Source organism: Myotis lucifugus, unplaced genomic scaffold (genome assembly GCF_000147115.1).
Source record: "Myotis lucifugus unplaced genomic scaffold, Myoluc2.0 scaffold_462, whole genome shotgun sequence".
In the NCBI taxonomy this organism is placed as follows: Eukaryota; Metazoa; Chordata; class Mammalia; order Chiroptera; family Vespertilionidae; genus Myotis; species Myotis lucifugus.
This window is the reverse complement of record NW_005871510.1, coordinates 499,875-520,564: the sequence shown is the minus strand read 5'-3', so window position 1 is coordinate 520,564 and position 20,690 is coordinate 499,875. Positions and strand designations below refer to the sequence as shown.

The window sequence follows — 20,690 nt, the reverse complement described above, 5'->3', positions numbered from 1 at the left end:
GTGTTTTTTGTGATTTTGAAGGGAACTGGGATGAATAAATGGTTTTCCACATGGATAACATTCATAGAGTTTTTCCTTAATATGAGTTCTTTTATGATGTTGGAGGGAACTTGGATAAGAGAAAGTTTTACCACAATGGTTACATTCATAGGGTTTTTCCCAAGTATGATTTTTTTCATGATTTCTAAGCAAAGAGGGATAAAAGAAAGTTTTACCACATTCCTTACATCATGAGACATCTTTCCATGATGAATTAGTTTATGTCCACTAAGATATTTGGCAGAAAGGGCTTCCTCACATTGCTTTTAGTCGTAGAGTTTCTCCCCAGTATGTATATTTTCATGATCTCTAAGAGATGCAGAAAGACTAAAAGCCTGACATACATGGTTTTTTTTTCCCAGTATGTGTTCTATCATTTTATGGGAGGGAAGCTGGATAAGATACACTTTTACCATAATGCTTACATTCATAGGGTTTTCATCCAGTATGAATTCTTTCATGTCTTCTAAGTAAAGAGGGAAAAGGAAAGGTTTTCCCACATTCCTTACATTCATGAGACTTCTTTTCTTCATGACTTCTTTTATGACTTCCAAGTGAGCAGGGAGAAATGAAGGATTTCCCACATTCCTTACATTGATAGGGCTTTTCCCCAGTATGGATTCTTTCATGATGTTGAATGGAAGTTGAAGAAGACAAAACTTTACCACATAGCTTACATTCATAGGATTTTAAAACAGTATGAGTTCTATCATGACGTTGAAGAGAAGATTTATAACAGAAACCTTTACCACACTGCTTACATTCATAGCATTTTATGCCAGTATGAATTCGTCCATGACTTTGGAGGGCAGACAGATAATAGAAACCTTTGCCACAATGCTTACATTCATAGGGTTTTTCCCCAGTATGAATTCTTAAATGATTTCTAAGGTTACAGGGATGATGGAATGTTTTACCACATTCCTTACATTCATGAGGCTTCCTTCCATCATGAATTCTTTTATGACATCGAAGAGAACTGAGGTAACTAAAGACTTTCCCACATTGCTTACATGCATAGGGTTTTTCCTTATTATGAGTCATTTCATGATTTCGGAGGGAAGATGGATAATAGAAAGCTTTACCACATGGCTTACATTCATAACGTTTTACACCAGTATGAATACTTTCATGAAGTTGGAGGTAAGATTGATAATAGAAAGTTTTACCACATTCCTTACATTCAAGAGGCTTCTTTCCATCATGAATTCTTTTATGCTTTCCAAGAGAGCTGGGGAAAATGAAGGCTTTCCCACATTCCTTACATTGATAGGGTTTTTCCCCAGTATGCATTCTTTCGTGATATCGAAGGGAAGTTGAATAAGAGAAAACTTTACCACAAACCTTACATTTATAGGGTTTTTCCCCAGTATGAGATCTTTCATGATCTTGGAGAGAAGATTGATAATAGAAACCTTTTCCACAATGCTTACATTCATAGCGATATTCCCGAGTATGAGTTATTTCATGACGTTGGAGGGCAGATAGAAAATAGAATGCTTTGCCACAATGCTTACATTCATAGGGTTTTTCCCCAGTATGAGTTCTTTCATGATCTCTAAGGGAAGAGGGATGACAGGGTTTTTTACCCGTATGCATTCTTTTATGATATTGAAGAGCAGCTGAATAAGAGAAAAGTTTACCACAAACCTTACATTCATAGGTTTTCATTCCAGTATGAGTATTTTCATGATTTCTAAGGGAATAGTGATGATGGAATGTTTTGCCACATTCCTTACATTCATGAGGCTTCTTTTCATCATGACTTATTTTATGATTTGCAAGAGAGCTGCTGGAACTAAAGGCTTTCCCATATTGCTTACATTCATAGGGTTTTTTCTCAGAATGAGTTCTTTGATGATTTCTAAGGGAATAGGAATGATGCAATGCTTTACCACATTCCTTACACTCATGAGACTTCTTTCCGTCATGACATCGTTTATGTTTTCCAAGACAGCTGCTATATTGGAAGCCTTTCTCACATTGCTTACATTTATAGGGTTTCTTCTCAGTATGCATTCTTTCATGATTTCGAAGAGAAGTGGAAAATACGAAAGCTTTCCCAAGTTGCTTACATTCATAGGGCTTTTCTCCACATTGAGCCCGTTGATGCTCTAGATAAGACTTTGTACAACTGAAGGCTTTCCCACATTGCTTACAACCATAGGGTTTTTCCCCGGTATGAGTTCTTTTATGATTTTGGAGGGAAGTTGAATAAGAGAAAACTTTACCACAAAGTTTACATTCATAGGGTTTTTCCCCAGTATGCATTCTTTGGTGAATTATAAGGGAATAGCGACGACGGAATGTTTTACCACATTCCTTACATTCATGAGGCTTCTTTCCGACATGACTTCTATTCTGTTCTCCAAGAGAGCTGAGCTGATGGAAGACGTTCCCACATTCATAAGGTTTCTCACTGGTGTGTGTTCTTTCCTGATTTCTAAGAGAAGTGGAACTTAAAGCTTTTCCAGATTTCTTACATTGATATGGCTTTTCTGCAGTGTGTGTGCTATCATTTTCTCCAGAGTACTTGGGAGAACTGAAAGCTTTGCCACGTTGCTTACTTTGATAAGGTTTCTCTCCGCTATGAGTATTTTTGTGAAGTTCAAAGTAAGTGAGACGATTAAAGCCTTTCCCATATTGCTCACACTCATATGGTTTCCCAGCGATATACGTTCTTTCATAATTTCTAAGGGAAGTTGAAAAGTGGAAAGTTCTACCACTGGGGCTGCCTTCATGGCTCTGAATATGATGGTGAGGCTTGAAAACTTTCTCACATTCCTTATGAGGTATTTCTTTGTATTCCTGACACAGGTACAGTTTGGGTCCAATGTGAGAGCTCAGGTGGTTATTCAAGGATAAGTAACATATGAAGATTTGCCTACACAACCTGGATTTAGGTTGTTTTATTTCAGTAGGAGTGTCCTTTTCATTATGATTTGGAATCTGGCTGAAGTTTTCTCTGCATTGACTACCATCCTTCCTTGTACAGAGTCTCTCTACAATATGATTGCTGTAAAAATCAGAAGCATATTATTAATACTCTGTTAACAATTTAATATTTATTAATAGCATGACAAGGACATTTTTACCATTTTCTAAGAAAGGGTGGGGTTTCTGAACATTCCATTTTTGAAAGTGGATATCTTAAAACTTCTGATATAGGCTGGATCATAGATATTATGAAAACACTTATATTCATTAATGGTACTTCTGTATATTGTTTCCAAGTGTAATTATATCTTATACACTAAACATCGAGGTCATATTTTAAAAAAAAAACATTTTGATGAGATTATTCTAAAAATCAATACATTTAAAACTGGGCTGATACAATTGGATTATCTGTTTTTGCTTTTCTGGACTTGGTTCATAAGGGTCAGTGGTTCAGGATAGACCCAAACACCAGGGGCTAACCGGCTCAATTCCCTGAAAGGGAACATGGCCAGATTGCAGACTTATTAAACCCAGTACAGGGCATGCAGGAGGCAGTCTCCTGATTTTTTTATCTCTCACTCTCAACACAACATATCAAAATCAATAATAGCATATTTTTGCACCACCAGCGAGGCTCACTGAACCTCTGAACCAGGTGGTCATAGTTCAATTTCTGGTCAGGGCACAATCCCAGGTTCCAGGAATGATTACAAATGTGGTGCATGCAGGAGGCAGCCATCAATAATTCTCTCTCATCATTGTTTCTTTCTCTTTCTCCCTCTTCCTACCTCTCTGAAGTAAATTTTAAAAAAATTAAACATACAAATAAATAAAATAAATATACAAAAAATATATTAAAAAACACACACACACAAAGATGCTCTTAATGCTTTCTCATGTCAATGCAACTCACCTAAGATTCATCCCATGCTTCTTATACTGATCTTCATTGTCATGGTCGTCACATTGTTCTAAAATACATGCTAGAAAAAGCATTATAAACTATTAAAGAATATAAAAAATGGTTAGATTTTAAGTACACAATGAGTTGTGATCATTCCTGGTTTAATTACCAGTATACTCCCTTTCCATATTTCAGTTTTGAAACAGCACTGATGAGCAAGCAACACTCGTTTTCTAATTGCTTAAGTAACAAGTGGTTGCTCTGTGGTTGACTGTCAACTTATGAACCAGTATAAACCGGGAAGTCAAAGGTCAATTTCCAGTAGGACCGGTTTGCAGGCTAGATCCCCAGTGTGAGGCGCGCACGAGGTACCAAATCAGTGATTTTCTCTCATCATTGATTTTTCTCCCATTCTCTCCCTCTCCTTCCTAAAATCAATAAAAATATATATTAAAAAATAATTTGTGAGCCAAAACCGGTTTGGCTCAGTGGATAGAGCGTTGGCCTGTGGACTGAAGGGTCCCAGGTTCGATTCCGGTCAAGGGCATGTGCCTGGGTTGCCGGCACATCCCCAGTGGGAGATGTGCGGGAGGCAGCTGATCGATGTTTCTCTCTCATCGATGTTTCTGACTCTCTATCTCTCTCCCTTCCTCTCTGTAAAAAATCAATAAAATATATTTTAAAAAAATAAAAATAAATAATTTGTGATACCTACCTGCTGATGCCAGGTTCCAGAAGGTTTCCAGCATCACATCTGTGTACAGTTTCTTCTGGGTGGGATCCAGGAAAGCCCACTCCTCCATGGTGAACTCCACATTAACATCCTCAAAGGCCACTGAGTCCTAAAACATCCCACATATACATATAGGAGAATGGATGAGATAGACAACCCTGGGGACCCATACATAATTCATAGGAAGTTCACATAGGACACATGATCCCCAATATTCAGTCTATGACTTGATTGTGAGACTATTATTAATTTGCCATACTCACTTCCTCAAGAGAGGAATTTATTGATATGATTTTATGGTGATCACTTCAACTCTTCTTTGTTCTCAATTTGTCAGGGTAAAGAACACTTTGAACAACTTCTATATTAATAAGTTAAAATACTTCTGTTTTAAGCCCATCGATTCCTTGTGAGAAGATGCATCTCTATTATAACCACCATTTGATGCAGCAGTCCATGAAACATACGGTAATGTCTGCATAAAGTTTTAATGACTTTGAATACAATAAAGGCCTGATAGCTTTTTCTTCTATTCTCATCACCAAACAGGAGAGGCCAGGCAGTGTGTGGAAATTCAAATTAGAACAAAATGTACTTGGCCATATTTCCTGAAGTACTCCAAATTATCAGAAATAGTCAGATACACCTGAATGAATGAAAATATTCTTATGAAGGAGTATGAATAATCATTTCTTTTTATATTATTTTTTAGTAACTCAGTTTGACCTTCTTTTGCCTCTCTCATTTAATAGAGATAGGATGTTCAGTTAGAGGTCAGGCATGAGCAAGATAGGGCGACTTAGCCCTCTACAAAAGTCCTCTACTCATGAGCCTGAGGGTTACTTCATACTGATTTTTAGGACACATAGACACGTATATTGAAATGATAAGATCACACTAAAAAGGAGTCTTTCCAGCAGAATTGTGACACTATAACCAGGGCCTGGACCTTGAGGAACAATTTAAGACTTGGTATGTCCAAGGGCATTTAGTGATATCTGCAATATTTTCATGTTGAAATTATTTTCACCAGAAACTAATATAAAATGAAATTAAACGTTAACTGTAATTGGAATGTAAACTTAAATGGAAGCATATATGGTATTTATGGAGAGGAAAAATTAATATAATTAAAATGTCCACACTACCCAAAGCAATGTATAGCTTCAATGCAATTCCTATCAAGATACCCAAGATAAATCTCACATAACTAGAATAATAAAAATTTTTATATAGACCACAAAACACTCTGAATAGCAACAGCAATCATGAAAAATAAGAACAAATGTGGATGAATCACACTACCTAATATCCAACTGTACTACAAGGCTATAGTAATCAAAACAGCATGGTCCTGGTATATAAACAGCATATAAATCAGTGGAATGGAACAGAGAGCCTAGATATTAAACCCATGCCTTTATGGTCACGGAATTGTTGACAAATGAAGCAAGAATACACAATAAAGTAAAGATAGTATCCTGTATTATAAAAGGATAATATGGAAATTGTCCCCGGGAGTTTGATCAAACAGAGTTCCACAGCTTGCTATGATTTGCGCTGACCACCAGGGGGCAGCACGAAACATGTTGGGCTTCAGCGATGTGTAGAGGGTGGCAGTGGAGGCAGTGCTGGCCCCGATGGGCCCTGATGAGAGCAGGACTGCTATGGGATGGTGCAGTAGGTGAGCAGATGGCACTAGGCCAAGGCGGATGAGAGTGTATGCCCCCAAAACCCCGCCTGTTACCGCACAGATGGGGAAAGGCCATTAAGGTGGAGGGCGATACTGGCAAGCGAGTGGCACCAGGCCAATGCGGGTGGGAGCAGTGCCCCTGATGGCCCCGCTGGTTGCACCACAGATGGCAACAATATATAATAGTGTTTAAACAGTTGTGAAAAGCAAATGGTGCCTTGGTGACAAGGAAACAATTAAAGGGCCTTTTGCAGACTATTATAACTTACTAGAAGCCCGGTGCACAAAATTCATACACGGGGAGGTGGGGGGGTGGTCCCCTTAGCCCAGCCTGTACCCTCTCCAATCCGGGCCCCCTCAGAGGATGTCTGACTGCCAGTAAACCAGCGGACGGACATCCCTCTCACAATCCAGGACCACTGGGTGCTAACTGCTCACCTGCTACCTGCCTGATTGCCCCCCAACTGCCCCCCCTGCTGGCTTGGTTTACCCTCACTGCCCCCCCCCGCTAGCATGTTCACCCCTAACTCCCTCCCCTGCCCCCCCGCCAGCATATTTGCCTCTTACTGCCCCCCCTGCCGGCCTGGTCACCCCCAACTGCCTCTCCTGCCATCCTGGTTGTCCCCAGCTGCCCCCCACACCGTCCTAGTCAACACCTACTGCCCCTCGCTGAAATCAATAAAAAATATATAAATAATAATAAAATAAATAAATAAATAAATAAAATGAAGGGTATATGAAAAAGCTTTATCGGGGGTAATTATATATGCCTAAAGAGTTCCCCAAAGTCTTTGGTAACTTAAAACTTTTGAGTTTGCTGGATTAAATAGTAAAAATTATTAAATATCTAGGTATTTTGAAATAACAGGATACTGAAATGTTAATCTGAATTTGCGTCATATGGAGAATCTAGAGCAGTGGTTCTCAACCTGTGGGTCGAGACCCCTTTGGCAGTCGAACGACCCTTTCACAGGGGTCGCCTAAGACCATCCTGCATATCAGATATTTACATTATGATTCATAACAGTAGCAACATTACAGTTATGAAGTAGCAACGAAAATAATTTTATGGTTGGGTCACAACATGAGGAACTGTATTTAAAGGGCCAGAAGGTTGAGAACCACTGATCTAGAGAATAGGTTTGAATCTGTTAATGAATAAGTCTTGTATTTTATTTGAAGCAGCTTTTCAAATGTAATGTATTGCTCATCTGAGGAACGTTACTTACATGCTACCTAAAAATTAAGATTATTAAGGGTTAAGAATTCTAATTGGAAAGAAATATGGCATTGGTGTAATGGAAGGCATGAGGCATGAAGATGCAGTTTGAAGGAAAGAGAAAGTGGAATGTAAAGCCGGTTACTTCTGAGTTATAAGGTGTCTGAAGAAAGATTTGAGAAAGTGGTAGAAAGTTTGTGGAAGTTATGGGATTTTGTGATGAGAAATGTTAAAAGGAAATTGTACAAATGACACAGGACAGTAAGCCAGGACAAGGGGAATAGGGAAACGAAGATGGTTAAACAGCAATTTGGAGCCATCTAGTAAAACCCATCTTCCCTAAACCAAGGACACTTAAGAGTAAATGATTTGGCCGAAACCGGTTTGGCTCAGTGGATAGAGTGTCGGCCTGCAGACTGAAGGGTCCTGGGTTCGATTCCGGACAAGGGCATGTACCTGGGTTGTGGGCACATCCCCAGTTGAAGATGTGCAGGAGGCAGCTGATCGATGTTTCTCATCGATGTTTCTAACTATCTCTCTCCCTTCCTCTCTGTAAAAAATCAAAAAAATATAGTTTTTTTAAAAAAAGAGTAAATGATTTGCATTTTGCCTCCCTAACCAGAGGGTATAACCAGATGGTAAATACCTTCTATCAATGGACTCAGGGAGACAGACAGCAGAAATCCAATTAGTGTCATTTGCTGACCACACCCAAGGACAAATGAAGTTAGAGAATAAACCTTATTTTGGATAATCCTTTTCTAGTCTGTTAAAAGGGAAAATATCTTTCCTGTTTTTGTACCCAGGAAGCAAGAGTTCTATAAATTATTAAAATGGTTTTATTAATCAGGAAGTTCTTTTAAAGCCATCTTTTCATCATGGGAACTGAAGTTCACTAGCCTATGTTTGTGCTTAATACACTTTGATATATGAACTTCTGGAAAAATAAATTTGACAATCCTTCCAGGGTTTGAATTTTAAGAAACTTTCTCTTGATATAGAATTGGCTTTAGATCACTCCAATAGTCTCTGGAATGTATCAAGTATTTGTTTCCTCTCCCATGAAGGAAAATTTTCTGCTTAAAGCACATGGGAAACTTTGTCAAATAATAACTATATTTTGCTTTCATCTATAGCTCTGTTATTCAGGAATATTGTGTTTTGCAGATAGGACAATATTCCATGTCATTTGCAAGTATTGCTGATTCTTAAACTTTTTGTTTTTTAGATATAAGGAAGCATTTTTAAAGCAATTTTGTAAATTATATATTTCTCTCCCTACCTGTCCCTCCAGTAATTGGCAATCTACACTAATAAAAGACAAAGATGCTAATAGACCGTACCTTCGCTATGCCCACCAGCCATTCAGAGCAACTATATGCAAATTAACCCAACCAAGATTGCGGCAGGCAGCCACGGAGCTGGAGCAAGCAGGAGGCTTGGTTGCCCGGGCGATGGAGGAAGCCAAGCTTCCCGCCTGCCCTGAGCCAGCTGTGGCCTCTGCTCATGGCAACAAAGTTTCAATTATAGAAGACAAATAAATCCCAGATACCTGCTTCCATCCAGCCTCCACTGGGAGCTTGGGTGGCTGGGGGTTGTGGCCAGCTTACAAACAGCCAACAGTCCCTCACCCAGGCTGGCCACACCCTCATAGGGTGAGGGTCCCCACTGAGGGGCTTAGCCAGCCGGAAAACGGCCCTCAGCTCCTCACCCAGGATGGCCAGGCACCCCAGCAGGGACCCCCAACCTGAAGGGGCTGTGGCCAGCCTGCAAAGAGCCATCAGCCACTCACCCAGGCTGGCCAAACCCTCATGGGGTGAGGGTTCCCGCTGAGGGGCTTAGCCAGCCTGAAAACAGCCATCAGCCCCTCACCCAGGCTGGCCAGGCACCCCAGCAGGACCCCCCCACCCTAAAGGGGGTGTGGCCAGCCTGATAACGGCCCTCAGCCCCTCACCCAGGCTGGTCAGGCACCCAAGTGGGGACCCCCACTCTGAAGGGGCTGTGGCCAGCCTGCAAACAGCCATCAGCCCCTCACCCAGGCTGGCCAGGCACTTTTATATAATAAAAGGGTAATATGCAAATTGATCCTAACAGCAGAATGGCTGGGAATGACTGGTCACTATGACACACACTGACCACCAGGGGGCAGATACTAAATGTAGAAGCTGCCCCCAGTTGGTCAATGCACTCCCACAGGGAGAGCTCTGCTCAGCCACAAGCCAGGCTGATGGCTGCCAGTACAGCGGTGGTAGTGGGAGCCTCTCCCGCCTCCTCAGCAGTGCTAAGGATGGCCCACTGCAGCTTAGGCCTGCTCCCCAATGGCAAGTGGACATCCCCCAAGGGCTCCCAGGCTGCCAGAGGGATGTCTGACTGCCAACTTAGGCCCAATACCCCATGGAGCGGGCCTAAGCCAGCAGGTGGTCATCCCCCAAGGGGTCCCAGACTGCGAGAGGGCACAGGCCGGGCTGAGGGACCCCCCCGAGTGCACAAATTTTTGTGCACTGGGTCTCTAGTTTTTAATAAGTAGCAATAAAGTTCTTTGCATGAATTCAATAAGACCTGTTTTCAATTGTAGCTATATTAACCAAGAAAAACTGATAATGGGCCTGCTTATAGCAGCCTTGGCTTCACTGCCTTTTGCAGACCTTTGTCCATCCAGCATTCCACGGGAATCCCTTACAATCCACAAGGGCAGGCCTCCACTGAATGTGCCCATGGTACCCTGAAGGGTATGCTAGTAAAAAAAAGGGGGGATACTGGACTGAAGGACCCTGCTACACTACTATCTAAAGCATTCTTTATCCTTAATTTTTTGAATCTGAATGATCATTTTCAATCCTCTGTAGAACAGCACTTGACCTAAACCCCATCTCAGAAATCACAAGTCTTGTGGCGAGATAGGACACTAATAACTAGATGAGACCCAATGAATTATTAACATGGAGGAGAGGATATGTGTGTGCTTCTAGCTCCACAGGGCCACTGTGGATCTCAGCTCGCCATATTAAACCCTGCCATGGCATGGCACGGGACCAATCCTCTTCCCGAAATGAAAAATTTGGGCCTGGGAACTCCACAGCCCCGAATGATGTTCCTTCCCCAGACCCAGATGGCCCCTGAATATCCTGGGGAATGATGATGAAGCTGACGGCCAATGATTAGCAATTATTGGAGTGTACTCACACTCTACACATTCCAGATAACTAACCATTCCTCTTTTTGTTTTTCTCATAGCCTGTAAAATCAGAACTGGAACAGTAAATGCATTTCACAGACTCCAATATTCCAAAGCAGAAAGTTCATCACCTCTCTCTGTCTTCTACCAATACATTCAGCAAAACAAAAAGGGGAAGATGTTGGGGAGCACCCGAGACTTGGTTGGAAAGTTTGTAAGGAGGACATTCTGGAAAAAGGGAAGTGTGTGGATGGCTGCCTGCCCTGTTTATCAAAATTCTGACCTAGTGCCCTGACCGCTTTGGCTCAGGGGATAGAGCGTCGGCCTGCGGACTGAAGGGTCCTGGGTTTGATTCCGGTCAAGGGCATGTGCGTTGGTTGCGGGCACATCCCCAGTGGGGGGTGTGCAGGAGGCGGCTGATTGATGTTTCTCTCTCATCGATGTTTCTAACTCTCTATCCCTCTCCCTTCCTCTCTGTGAAAAATCAATAAAATATATTTAAAAATAAAAATTCTGACCTAGGGGTGTGCCAAAGGCAGTGCCCCTAATTATTCCTTGACCTTTCCAAACAATTCTGTGCATGTGCAGAGACCGGGTGTTTACTGGAATCCTTATACTTAATCTTTGGGGGTCCTTGCTTAAAAGATATTACAAACACAAGTGTCTCCAAAAATTACACCTCTTACTGAATGTACCTGAAAGATAAACTTTATCTTAAACTGCTGTTACAATAACAGCCTAATGAGGCAGGCAATTGAGGCTCCCTGGGTTCCTTTAGCCAGGTAGTACCTTAGGCCTCTCTTTCACAGCAAACTTTGTGCCAGAGTAATCCATTCATCTATTGCTCAGAATCTGTAGGTCAACCCAGCAATGACCCAGCCATTTCACTTCTGGGAATATATCCAAAGAAACTCAAAACACTAAAGCAAAAGAAAATATGCACTCCTGCCCATCAATAGGTGAGTGGATTAAAAAGCCATGGTACAACTCAATTGAATTTTACTCAGCCATAAAAATGAAGGAAAACTTACCCTCCATGACAGCATGAATGGACCTGGAGTGCATTATAATTAGTGAAGAAAAGCAGTAAGAAAAACATAAATATCACATGATATCATTTATATTCACAATGTAAAGAAGAGAAATTAACGAAGTATACAGAGACTCATATAAATAGAGAACAGACTGACAGCTGTCCGGTGGGAGGGGATGAGAAAAGGGGGAGGGAATAAACAACACAAACAAAATCTTAGACTCAGAAAACAGCATGGGGTTCCAGAGGGAAAGGGGGGTGTGAGGACGTAGAAGAGGGTAAAGGGGAGGATTAAATGGTGATGGAAGGAGACTTTGGGTGGGGAACACACAATACAATGTACACATGATGTTATGGAATTATACACTTGAAACTTCTATAATTTTATTAGCCAATGTCATCTCAATAGTTTTTTTAAAATCTTCAATTTGTAGACATAAAACTCACAAAGTGATTTTCTCCAAAAACTTGATGCTACTCTAGGGGCTCTTCTCCCAACTGGTCTCATTTCTGAGCTCTCCTGTGAGTTCCAGCAGCAGGACAGTCTATCTCAGGCACAGGACCTGCCCAACAGCATAATTCCCTTAATGCTGCTCCCAGAGAGACATCATACCCACTGATGTCTATGTGAGGGGACAGAGAAAAGGTTTCCACTCACCACTTGTGATGCCTGAAAACCAATGATCTATTCAGTAGAGCAATGACAAAATAGGAAAACCTCTCTTGTCTTAGGTCCAGGGAGAGGAAGGAGTAAGACAAGCTGCCTGCTTGAGCCCTGCTTATTTTTTCTACAGAGCAGAGGTTGGGAACCTTATTTCTGCCAAGGGCCATGTGGATAGTTATAACGTCATTCCTGGGCCATACAATACCATCAACTTAAAAATTAGCCTGCTCTATTTGGTCACACATTTATTTAATGTGCAAATGATTCCAGAACCACTTTCAAGAGGACCCAATACCATACTCTGCCTGCCAGTTGCCTAGAAATGCATGAAAGCTCCCACTGTGGTACAAACAAATGAGGCACAACAGGCTCAGCAATGCCACATGGGGAAGCACAGCCTGGCACCCAGAGCCACAGGTCAGCAAGGCTGAGAAACAGAAGTCGGACCCACACGGCCGGTAATGTTGGGATGTGCTGTTCCTGGCAGCAAGTTCAAAGGGTCACCTGCAGAGGTGTGGATGAGAGTGATGCTGGTGTGTCACACCCCTCACACCCACACCAGGAGAGCAGGACAAGCCTTAGGACTCACATAGAGGTCTCAGGAGGGCCGGGCTGGCCTCTCAAGCAGCTGAGACCTGGCTTCAGAGCCAGAAATGGAGCCTGGTGTGGTCATGTGGGGCTTCAAAGATGGGTCCTGGGCAAGAGTTCTGCACAGGCAGGGATTCTGTGGTTTGAATCACCTGCCTGCTGTACAGGAGACACCACCCAGGCTTTCTTATCAGCTTGTTCAAGTGGGAGGCAATAGGGACAAGAGCAGACTGAGGCTCAAGCTGTAGCAGGCAACCATCAAAAAATGCATAGTTTGGCCCTAGACGGTTTGGCTCAATGGATAGATCTTTGGCCTGTGGACTGAAAGGTCCTGGGATTGATTCCGGTCAAGAGCACAGGCCTGGGTTGGGGGCTTGATCCCGCCCTCCCCCCCAGTAGTGGGCGTGAAGGAGGGAGCCAATCACTGATTCTCTCTCATCATTGATGTTTTTTCTCTCTCTCTCTGCCTCCCCTTTCCTCTCTGAAATCAATAAAAATATATATATATATTTTTAAAAAATGCATAGTTTGGGGAAACCACATGACTTACTGGTTGAGCGTCCACCTATTAACCAGGAGGTCACAGTTCCATCCCTGGCCTGGGTACATGCCCAGGTTACAGGCTTGATCCCTAGTGAGGGGATATGCAGGAGGCAGCTGATGGATTATTCTTCTCGTTATTCATGTTTCTATCGCTCTCTCCCTCTCCCTTCCTCTCTGAAATCAATAAAGATATATATATATTTTTTTAAATGAATAGTCCGAATGCTAATTACAAGGTAAGAAAAACCCTGCAGATCTTGTGCTCTGCTGAGGAGTCAGCTGCCTGGGCCTGAGTGTGGGCAGACTCTAAGGTGTCAGTGACTGACTTGTGTGCCTCCGGGGAAGGGGTCATTCCCAAAGATTCCTGTGAACCTGACTGGTGCCTCCTCCTCAAGAGAGGTGCCCTAGTCCCACCTCTGGACTCCCAGCAGCACGCCCCTCCTGGTGGCTCCACCATGCTGAGGGGTGGGCAGAATCCAGGACAGACTGAGTTGGGTGCTCAAGGCTGAGTGCCACTCCACCCACCTTCCCCCAAGCCTGACGGGCGCCTCCCCCTCAAGGGAGACCCCGAGCCCCACCTGCCTCATACTTGGTGGGCCTGCCCTGCAGAGATCAGGTTCCTGGAGAATCTGGCACAGACTGAGTTGTGCTCTAGGTCTGGGGCCACTTTTTCTTTCCAGGCATGACTTGTACAGAGTCCTCCCTTCACAAGACCAAATTTTGGTCTGTTTGCATCTGATAAACTCTGCTGGCCTCATCCTGAGGACTTCCTGAGGCCCTGCCCCACCACAAAAGTGTGGAGCATCCAGCCGTAGTGGCTAGTTTTGGTATAAGTTGGACATTTGCTAAGAAATGATCAAAACTGTATTGGGGGTGGGGGTAGGGTCGGGGGGCCTGGAGAAACAGTGCTGCAGGGATCAGTGAGCCTTAAATTGGACCTTTCTATTTTACAGATTTATTTAAAATAAATGAGGAAATTTACATACTCTTTTTTAAAAATATATTTTTATTATTTCAGAGAGGAAGCAAGAGGGAGAAATAGAAACATCCATGATGAGAGAGAATCATGGATTGGCTGCCTCCTGCAAGTTCCCCACTGGGGATCGAGCCTACAACCTGGTCATGTGTCCTTGACCGGAATAGAACCTGGGACCCTGTAGTTCACAGGCAGAAGCTCTTTCCACTGAGCCAAACAGTATGGAGTTCCCTCAAAATCAACAAATGGAACTCCCATTTAACCCAGTAATCCCAATAAATCAGAAACACCAATCAGAAAGAATATATGCACCCCTATGTTCATAGTAGCACAATTTACAATAGCTAAGAGTTGGAAACAGACTAAGTGCCCATCAGTAGGTAAGTGGATTAAAAACCGGTGGTACATCTACACAATGGAATACTACACTGTGGTAAAAAAGAACTCTTACCATTTGCATCAGAATGAATGGACCTGGAGAGCATGATGCCAAGTGAAGTAAGCCAGTAGGAGAAAGATAAATAAAATATCACATGATCTCACTCATTTGTGGAATATAGCGAACAACATACTAGTAAACTGATGAACAAAAATAGATGCATGACCTACAAGCATCGAACAGACTGTCAAACCTCAGAGAGATGGCAGGGGAGCAGGGGATAAGACATCAACCAAAGGACTTGTATGCATGCATATAAGCATAACCAATGGACACAGACAGGACGGGGTGAGTGCATGTGCTGGGGGTAGGAGCATCTGGGGAGAGGTCAATGGGGGAAAAAGAAGGTATATGTAATACTTTAAATCATAAAGAATTTAAATTTTAAAGAATTGCTAAAGGGACTGCTGTAAATAAGAACAAGAAACAGAGAGAGAAGCCTATGCATACAGAATTAAAATGGCAATAAATAACTACCTACCAATAATAACCCTAAATGGATATGGATTAAATGCTCCAATCAAAAGGCATAAGGTAGCTGAATGGATACAAAAACATGACCCAACTATATGCTGTCTACAAGAGCCCCATCTCAGAACAAAAGACTCACACAAGATGAGAGTGAAGGGATGGAATCCATTTTTCCATGCAAATGGAAAACAAAAAAAATGCTAGAGTTGCAACACTCATATCTAACAAAATAGACTTTATAATGAAAGCCATCACAAGAGACAACAAAGGTCACTACACAATATTAAAGGGATCGCTCCAACAAGGGGACACAACCCTGCTAAACATATATGCACTCAATACAGGAGCGCCTAAATACATAAAAAAAACTTCTAGAGGACTTTAACAGAGAGATCAACAGCAATATAGTCATAGTAAGGGAATTCAACACCCCGCTGACTTCACTGGATAGATCTTCCAGAAAGAAACTTAACAAGGAGACAGTGACTCTAAGTGACACACTGGATCAGATAGATTTAATCAACATTTATAGAATATTTCACACCAAAGCAGTAGAATATACATTCTTCTCAAGTGCACATGGATTATACACAAAGATAGACCACATTAGGACACAAAACAAGTCTCTACAAGGCCAAAAAGATTGAAATCATATCAAGCATCTTCTCAGATCACAGTGGAATGAAATTAGAAATCAGCTACAGTAAAAAAACACAAAAACATTCAAACACATAAAGGCTAAATAGCATATTATTATACAATGATTGAGTTACCAACGAAATATAAATAGAAATCAAAAGCTTCATGGAAACAAATAAAAATGAACACACAATGACTCAAAATCTCTGGGACACAGCAAAAGCAGACCTGAGAAGGAAGTTCATAACACTACAGGGATACCTCAAAAAACAAAGAAAATCAACAATAAACTATTGAACCCTACCACTTAAAGAATTAGGAAGAGAACAATAAGAAAAGCCCAGGTAGAAGAAAGGAAGGAAATAATAAAGATTAGAGCATAAACAGATAACATAGAGACTAAAAAAAAAAAAAATTGAATGAAACCAAGAGCTGGTTCTTTGAAACGATAAACAAAATTGATAAGCTATTAGCCTGACTTGAAAGGACCCAAATAAAACCAGAAACAAAAGTAGAGAAGTAACCACCGACATCACAGAAATACAAAGGATTATAAGAAAATACTCTGAACAACTATATGCCAACAAGCTGGACAATGTGGTTGAAATGGACAAATTCCTAGAAAAATACAATCTCCTAAAACTGAATCAGAAGGAATCAGAAAACCTAAATAGGCCAATAACAACTGATGAAATAGAAGCAGTAATCAAAAAACTCCCAGCAAACAAAAGCCCAGGTTTGGACGGCTTCACAGGGGAGTTTCACCAAACATTCAAAGAACTAATACCTTTACTCTTCAAACTATTCAGAAAATCCAAGAGGAAGCAACACTTAACACTTCCAAACTCTTTTTATGGCGTCAGCATTATCCTAATTCCAAAACCAGATAAAGACACTACAAAGAAAGAGAATTACGGGACAATACTACTGATGAACATAGATGCTAAAATCCTCCACAAAATATTAGCAAACTGCATCCAACAATATCCTAAAAAGATCATACACCATAATAAGTGGGATTTATTCCAGGCTGGTACAATATTTGCAAATCAATCAACGTGATACATCACATAAACAAACTGAAAGATGAAAATCACAGGATCATATCAATAGAGAGAGTAAAAGCATTTGACAAGAGTCAACACCCATTTTTGATAAAAACTCTCAGCAAAGTTGGAATAGAGAGAGCATATCTCAACATGATAAAAGCCATATATAACTAACCTACAGCCAACATCATACTCAATGGGGATAAACTAAAAGCATTTCCCCTATTAACTGGAACAAGACAGGTATGTCTGCTTTCATCACTCTTATTCAACACTAGAGCCCGGTGCAAGACATTCTGGCACTTGGGGTTGCAGGAGGGGGTGGGGGGAGGGTCCCTCAGCCTGGCCTGCGCCCTCTTGCAGTCTGAGATCCCTCGGAGGATGTTCGACTGATGGCTTAGGACCAATCCCTGTGGAGAGGAGCCTAAGTCAGCAGGCCAACATCCCCCAAGGGGTCCTCAGCACTGCCCCAGAGGCAGGAGAGCCTCCCGCCACCGCCAGCTGTGAGCCCGGCTTCTGGCTGAGCAGTGCTCCCCCTGTGAGAGCACACTGACCACCAGGGGGCAGCTCCTGCGTTGATCGTCTGCCCCCTGGTGATCAGTGCACGTCATAGCAACTGGTCATTCCACCATTCAGTCGATGTGCATATTAGCCTTTTATTATATAGGATACTACTGGAAGTCCTAGTCACAGCATACAGAGAAGAAGAAATAAAAGGCATCCAAATTAGAAAGAAGGAAGTAAGACTCTCATTATTCACAGATGACATGATATTGTACACCAGGGGTCCTCAAACTTTTTAAACAGGGGGCCAGTTCACTGTCCCTCAGACCGTTGGAGGGCCGGACTATAGTTTAAAAAAAAAACTATGAACAACTTCCTATGCACACTGCACATATCTTATTTTGAAGTAAAAAAACAAAACGGGAACAAATACAATACTTGTATTTGCATGTGGGCCGTAGTTTGAGGACCCCTGTTGTACACAGTAAAACCTAAAGACTCCACCAAAAAACTACTAGATTTAATAGTGAATTTGGCGCTTTTTTTTGCCGCATTTACTGCGAGGATGAAGACCGTTCTCTGCAATCAGACTGTAGACATCCCAGAAAATGTGGACATCACTCTGAAGGGATGCACAATTATTGTGAAGGGTCCCAGAGGCACCCTGGGGAGGGACTTCAACCACATCAATGTAGTGCTCAGTCCCTTGGAAAGAAAAAGAATAGGCTCCAGGTTGACAAATGGTGGGGAAATAGAAAGGGATTGGCCACAGTTCGCACTATCTGCAGTCATTGTACACAACATGATCAAGGGTGTTACACTGGGCTTCCGTTACAAGATGAGATCTGTGTACGCTCCCTTCCCCATCAACATCGTTATTCAAGAGAATGGTTCTCTTGTAGAAATTAGAAATTTCTTAGGCGAAAAATACACCCTCAGAGTTCAGATGAGGTCAGGTGTTGCTTGTTCAGTATCTCTAGCCCAGAAAGATGAGTTGATTCTTGAAGGAAATGACATTGAACTTGTATCAAATTCAGCTGCTTTGATTCAGAAAGCCACAACAGTTAAAAACAAGGATATCAGAAAATGTTTGGATGGTATCTATGTTTCTGAAAAAAGGAACAGTTTAGCAGGCTGATGAATAAGATCTAAGTTATCCAGCTATAGAAACACCGAGATGCCGAATGATTTGTCACACTTGTTTGTGAAACTAAAAAGATGTACAATAAAAGCCTTCTATTGATTTTGGGGGGAAAAATGAATTTGGCATTGTAGCATGATACAAAATCAACATCCAAAAATCGATGGCTTGTTTATACACCAATACGAATTCTCAGAGAAACTAAACAAACAATCCCATTTACTTTGGCAACAAAAAAAATTAAGATACTTAGGAATAAACTTAAACAAGGTGGCAAAAGACCTGTACTTGGAAAACTACAGGATATTGAAAACAGAGCTAGAAGAAGATATAAACAAGTGGAAGAATATACTCTGTTCATGGATTGGTAGAATCAACATCATTAAAATGTCCATACTATCCAAGGCAATCTACAGAGTCAATGAAATCCCATTAAAATACCAATGTCATATTTCACAGAGCTAGAACAAAAACTCCAGAAATGTATATGGAATCAAAAAAGACCCTGAATAGTTGCAGTAATTTTGAGAAAGAAAACCAAAGTTGGAGGAATCGCAACACCAGATTTCAAGTTATACTACAAAGCCACCAAAATGAAAACAGCCTGGTACTGGCACAAGAACGGGCATACAGATCAATGGAACAGAACAGAGAATCCAGAAATTGAACCAATCCATTATGCTCCATTAATATTTGACCAAGGAGGCCAGAGCATACAATGGAGTCAAGAGAGTCTCTTCAATAAATGGTGTTGGGAAAATTGGACAGATACATACCAAAAAAAATGAAACTAAACCACCAACTTACACCATACACAAGAATAAACTCAAAATGGATAAAAGACTTAAATTAAATGTAAGTCGTGAAACCATAAAAATCCTAGAAGAAACCACCATAGGCAGCCAAATCTGAGACATTGCTCCTAGCAATATGTTTATAGACACATCTCCTAAGGCAAAGGAAACTAAGGAGAAAATAAGCAAATGGGACTACATCAAAATATACATCTTCTGCACAGCAACAGAAACCATCAATAAAACAAAAAGAGAGCCCACTGTATGGGAAAAAATATTTAGCAATGGTACATCTTATAAAGGGTTAATATTGAAAATATATAAGGAACTAATACAACTTAACCGAAGGAAGACAAACAATCCAATTAAAAAATGGGCAACTTCTCCAAAGAGGACATACAGATGGCCAAGAGACATGAAAAAATGCTCAGTCACTAATCATCCCAGAGATGCAAATCAACAGGACAATGAGGTATTGACCATCGCACTGTCACAAAGATGGCGGAGCCCACAGAGGAGACTGGGTTTCCTTAACACAAGATGGATGCACCCACAGCAGAGGCCGAGTTCCTGTATCGAGCCTTAATGAGCAATTAGCAGGGACCTCACACCTTGTCAGAATGGCTACCATCAACACATCAACAAATGACAACTGCTGGTGAGGATGTGGAGAAAAGAGAACACTAGTATACTGCTGGTGGGAATGCAGACTGAGTGCAAACATTATGGAAAACAGTATGGAGTTTCCTAAAAAATTAAATATCTGCCATTTGACCCAGTGATCCCACTTCTAGAATATATCCTAAGAAAACCTGAAACACCAATCAGAAACAATGTACGCAACCCTATGTTCATAACAGCACAATTTACAATAGCTAAGATCTGCAAACAGCCCAAGTGCCCATCAGTAGATGAGTGGATATGAAAGCTGTGGTATGTTTATACCACAGAATACTATGCAGCAATAAAAAAGAAGAATCTCTTACCCTTTGAGACAGCATGGAGGGACCTGGCGAGTATCATGCTAAGGAAAATAAGTCAGTCAGAGAAAGACAGGTTTCACATGATCTCAGTCATATATGGAATCTAAGTAACAAAAAATGAACTAATGCTAGGAAGCGGATTGAAGAAACCATTGAAGCATTG

The 20,690-nt window shown here is 41.5% G+C and overlaps 2 protein-coding genes across 3 annotated transcripts in view; both read right to left on the bottom strand.

Annotated features, from left to right (window-relative positions):
• LOC102428950 (zinc finger protein 14-like) overlaps positions 1–20,690 on the bottom strand; it is a 98,701-nt gene that overhangs the window by 36,735 nt on the left and 41,276 nt on the right. The gene's annotated exons all lie outside the window — the stretch shown is intronic.
• Positions 478–20,690, bottom strand: part of LOC102428330 (zinc finger protein 709-like) — a 25,442-nt gene continuing 5,229 nt past the window's right edge. The window contains exons 2-5 of the mRNA XM_023744416.1: positions 4,599–4,725; positions 3,893–3,962; positions 1,846–3,055; positions 478–1,773 (exon numbers count right to left, since the gene is read on the bottom strand). Of these exons, the coding sequence (XP_023600184.1) occupies positions 478–1,773; positions 1,846–3,055; positions 3,893–3,962; positions 4,599–4,725 (2,703 nt within the window). The remainder of the gene's footprint in view (positions 1,774–1,845; positions 3,056–3,892; positions 3,963–4,598; positions 4,726–20,690) is intronic.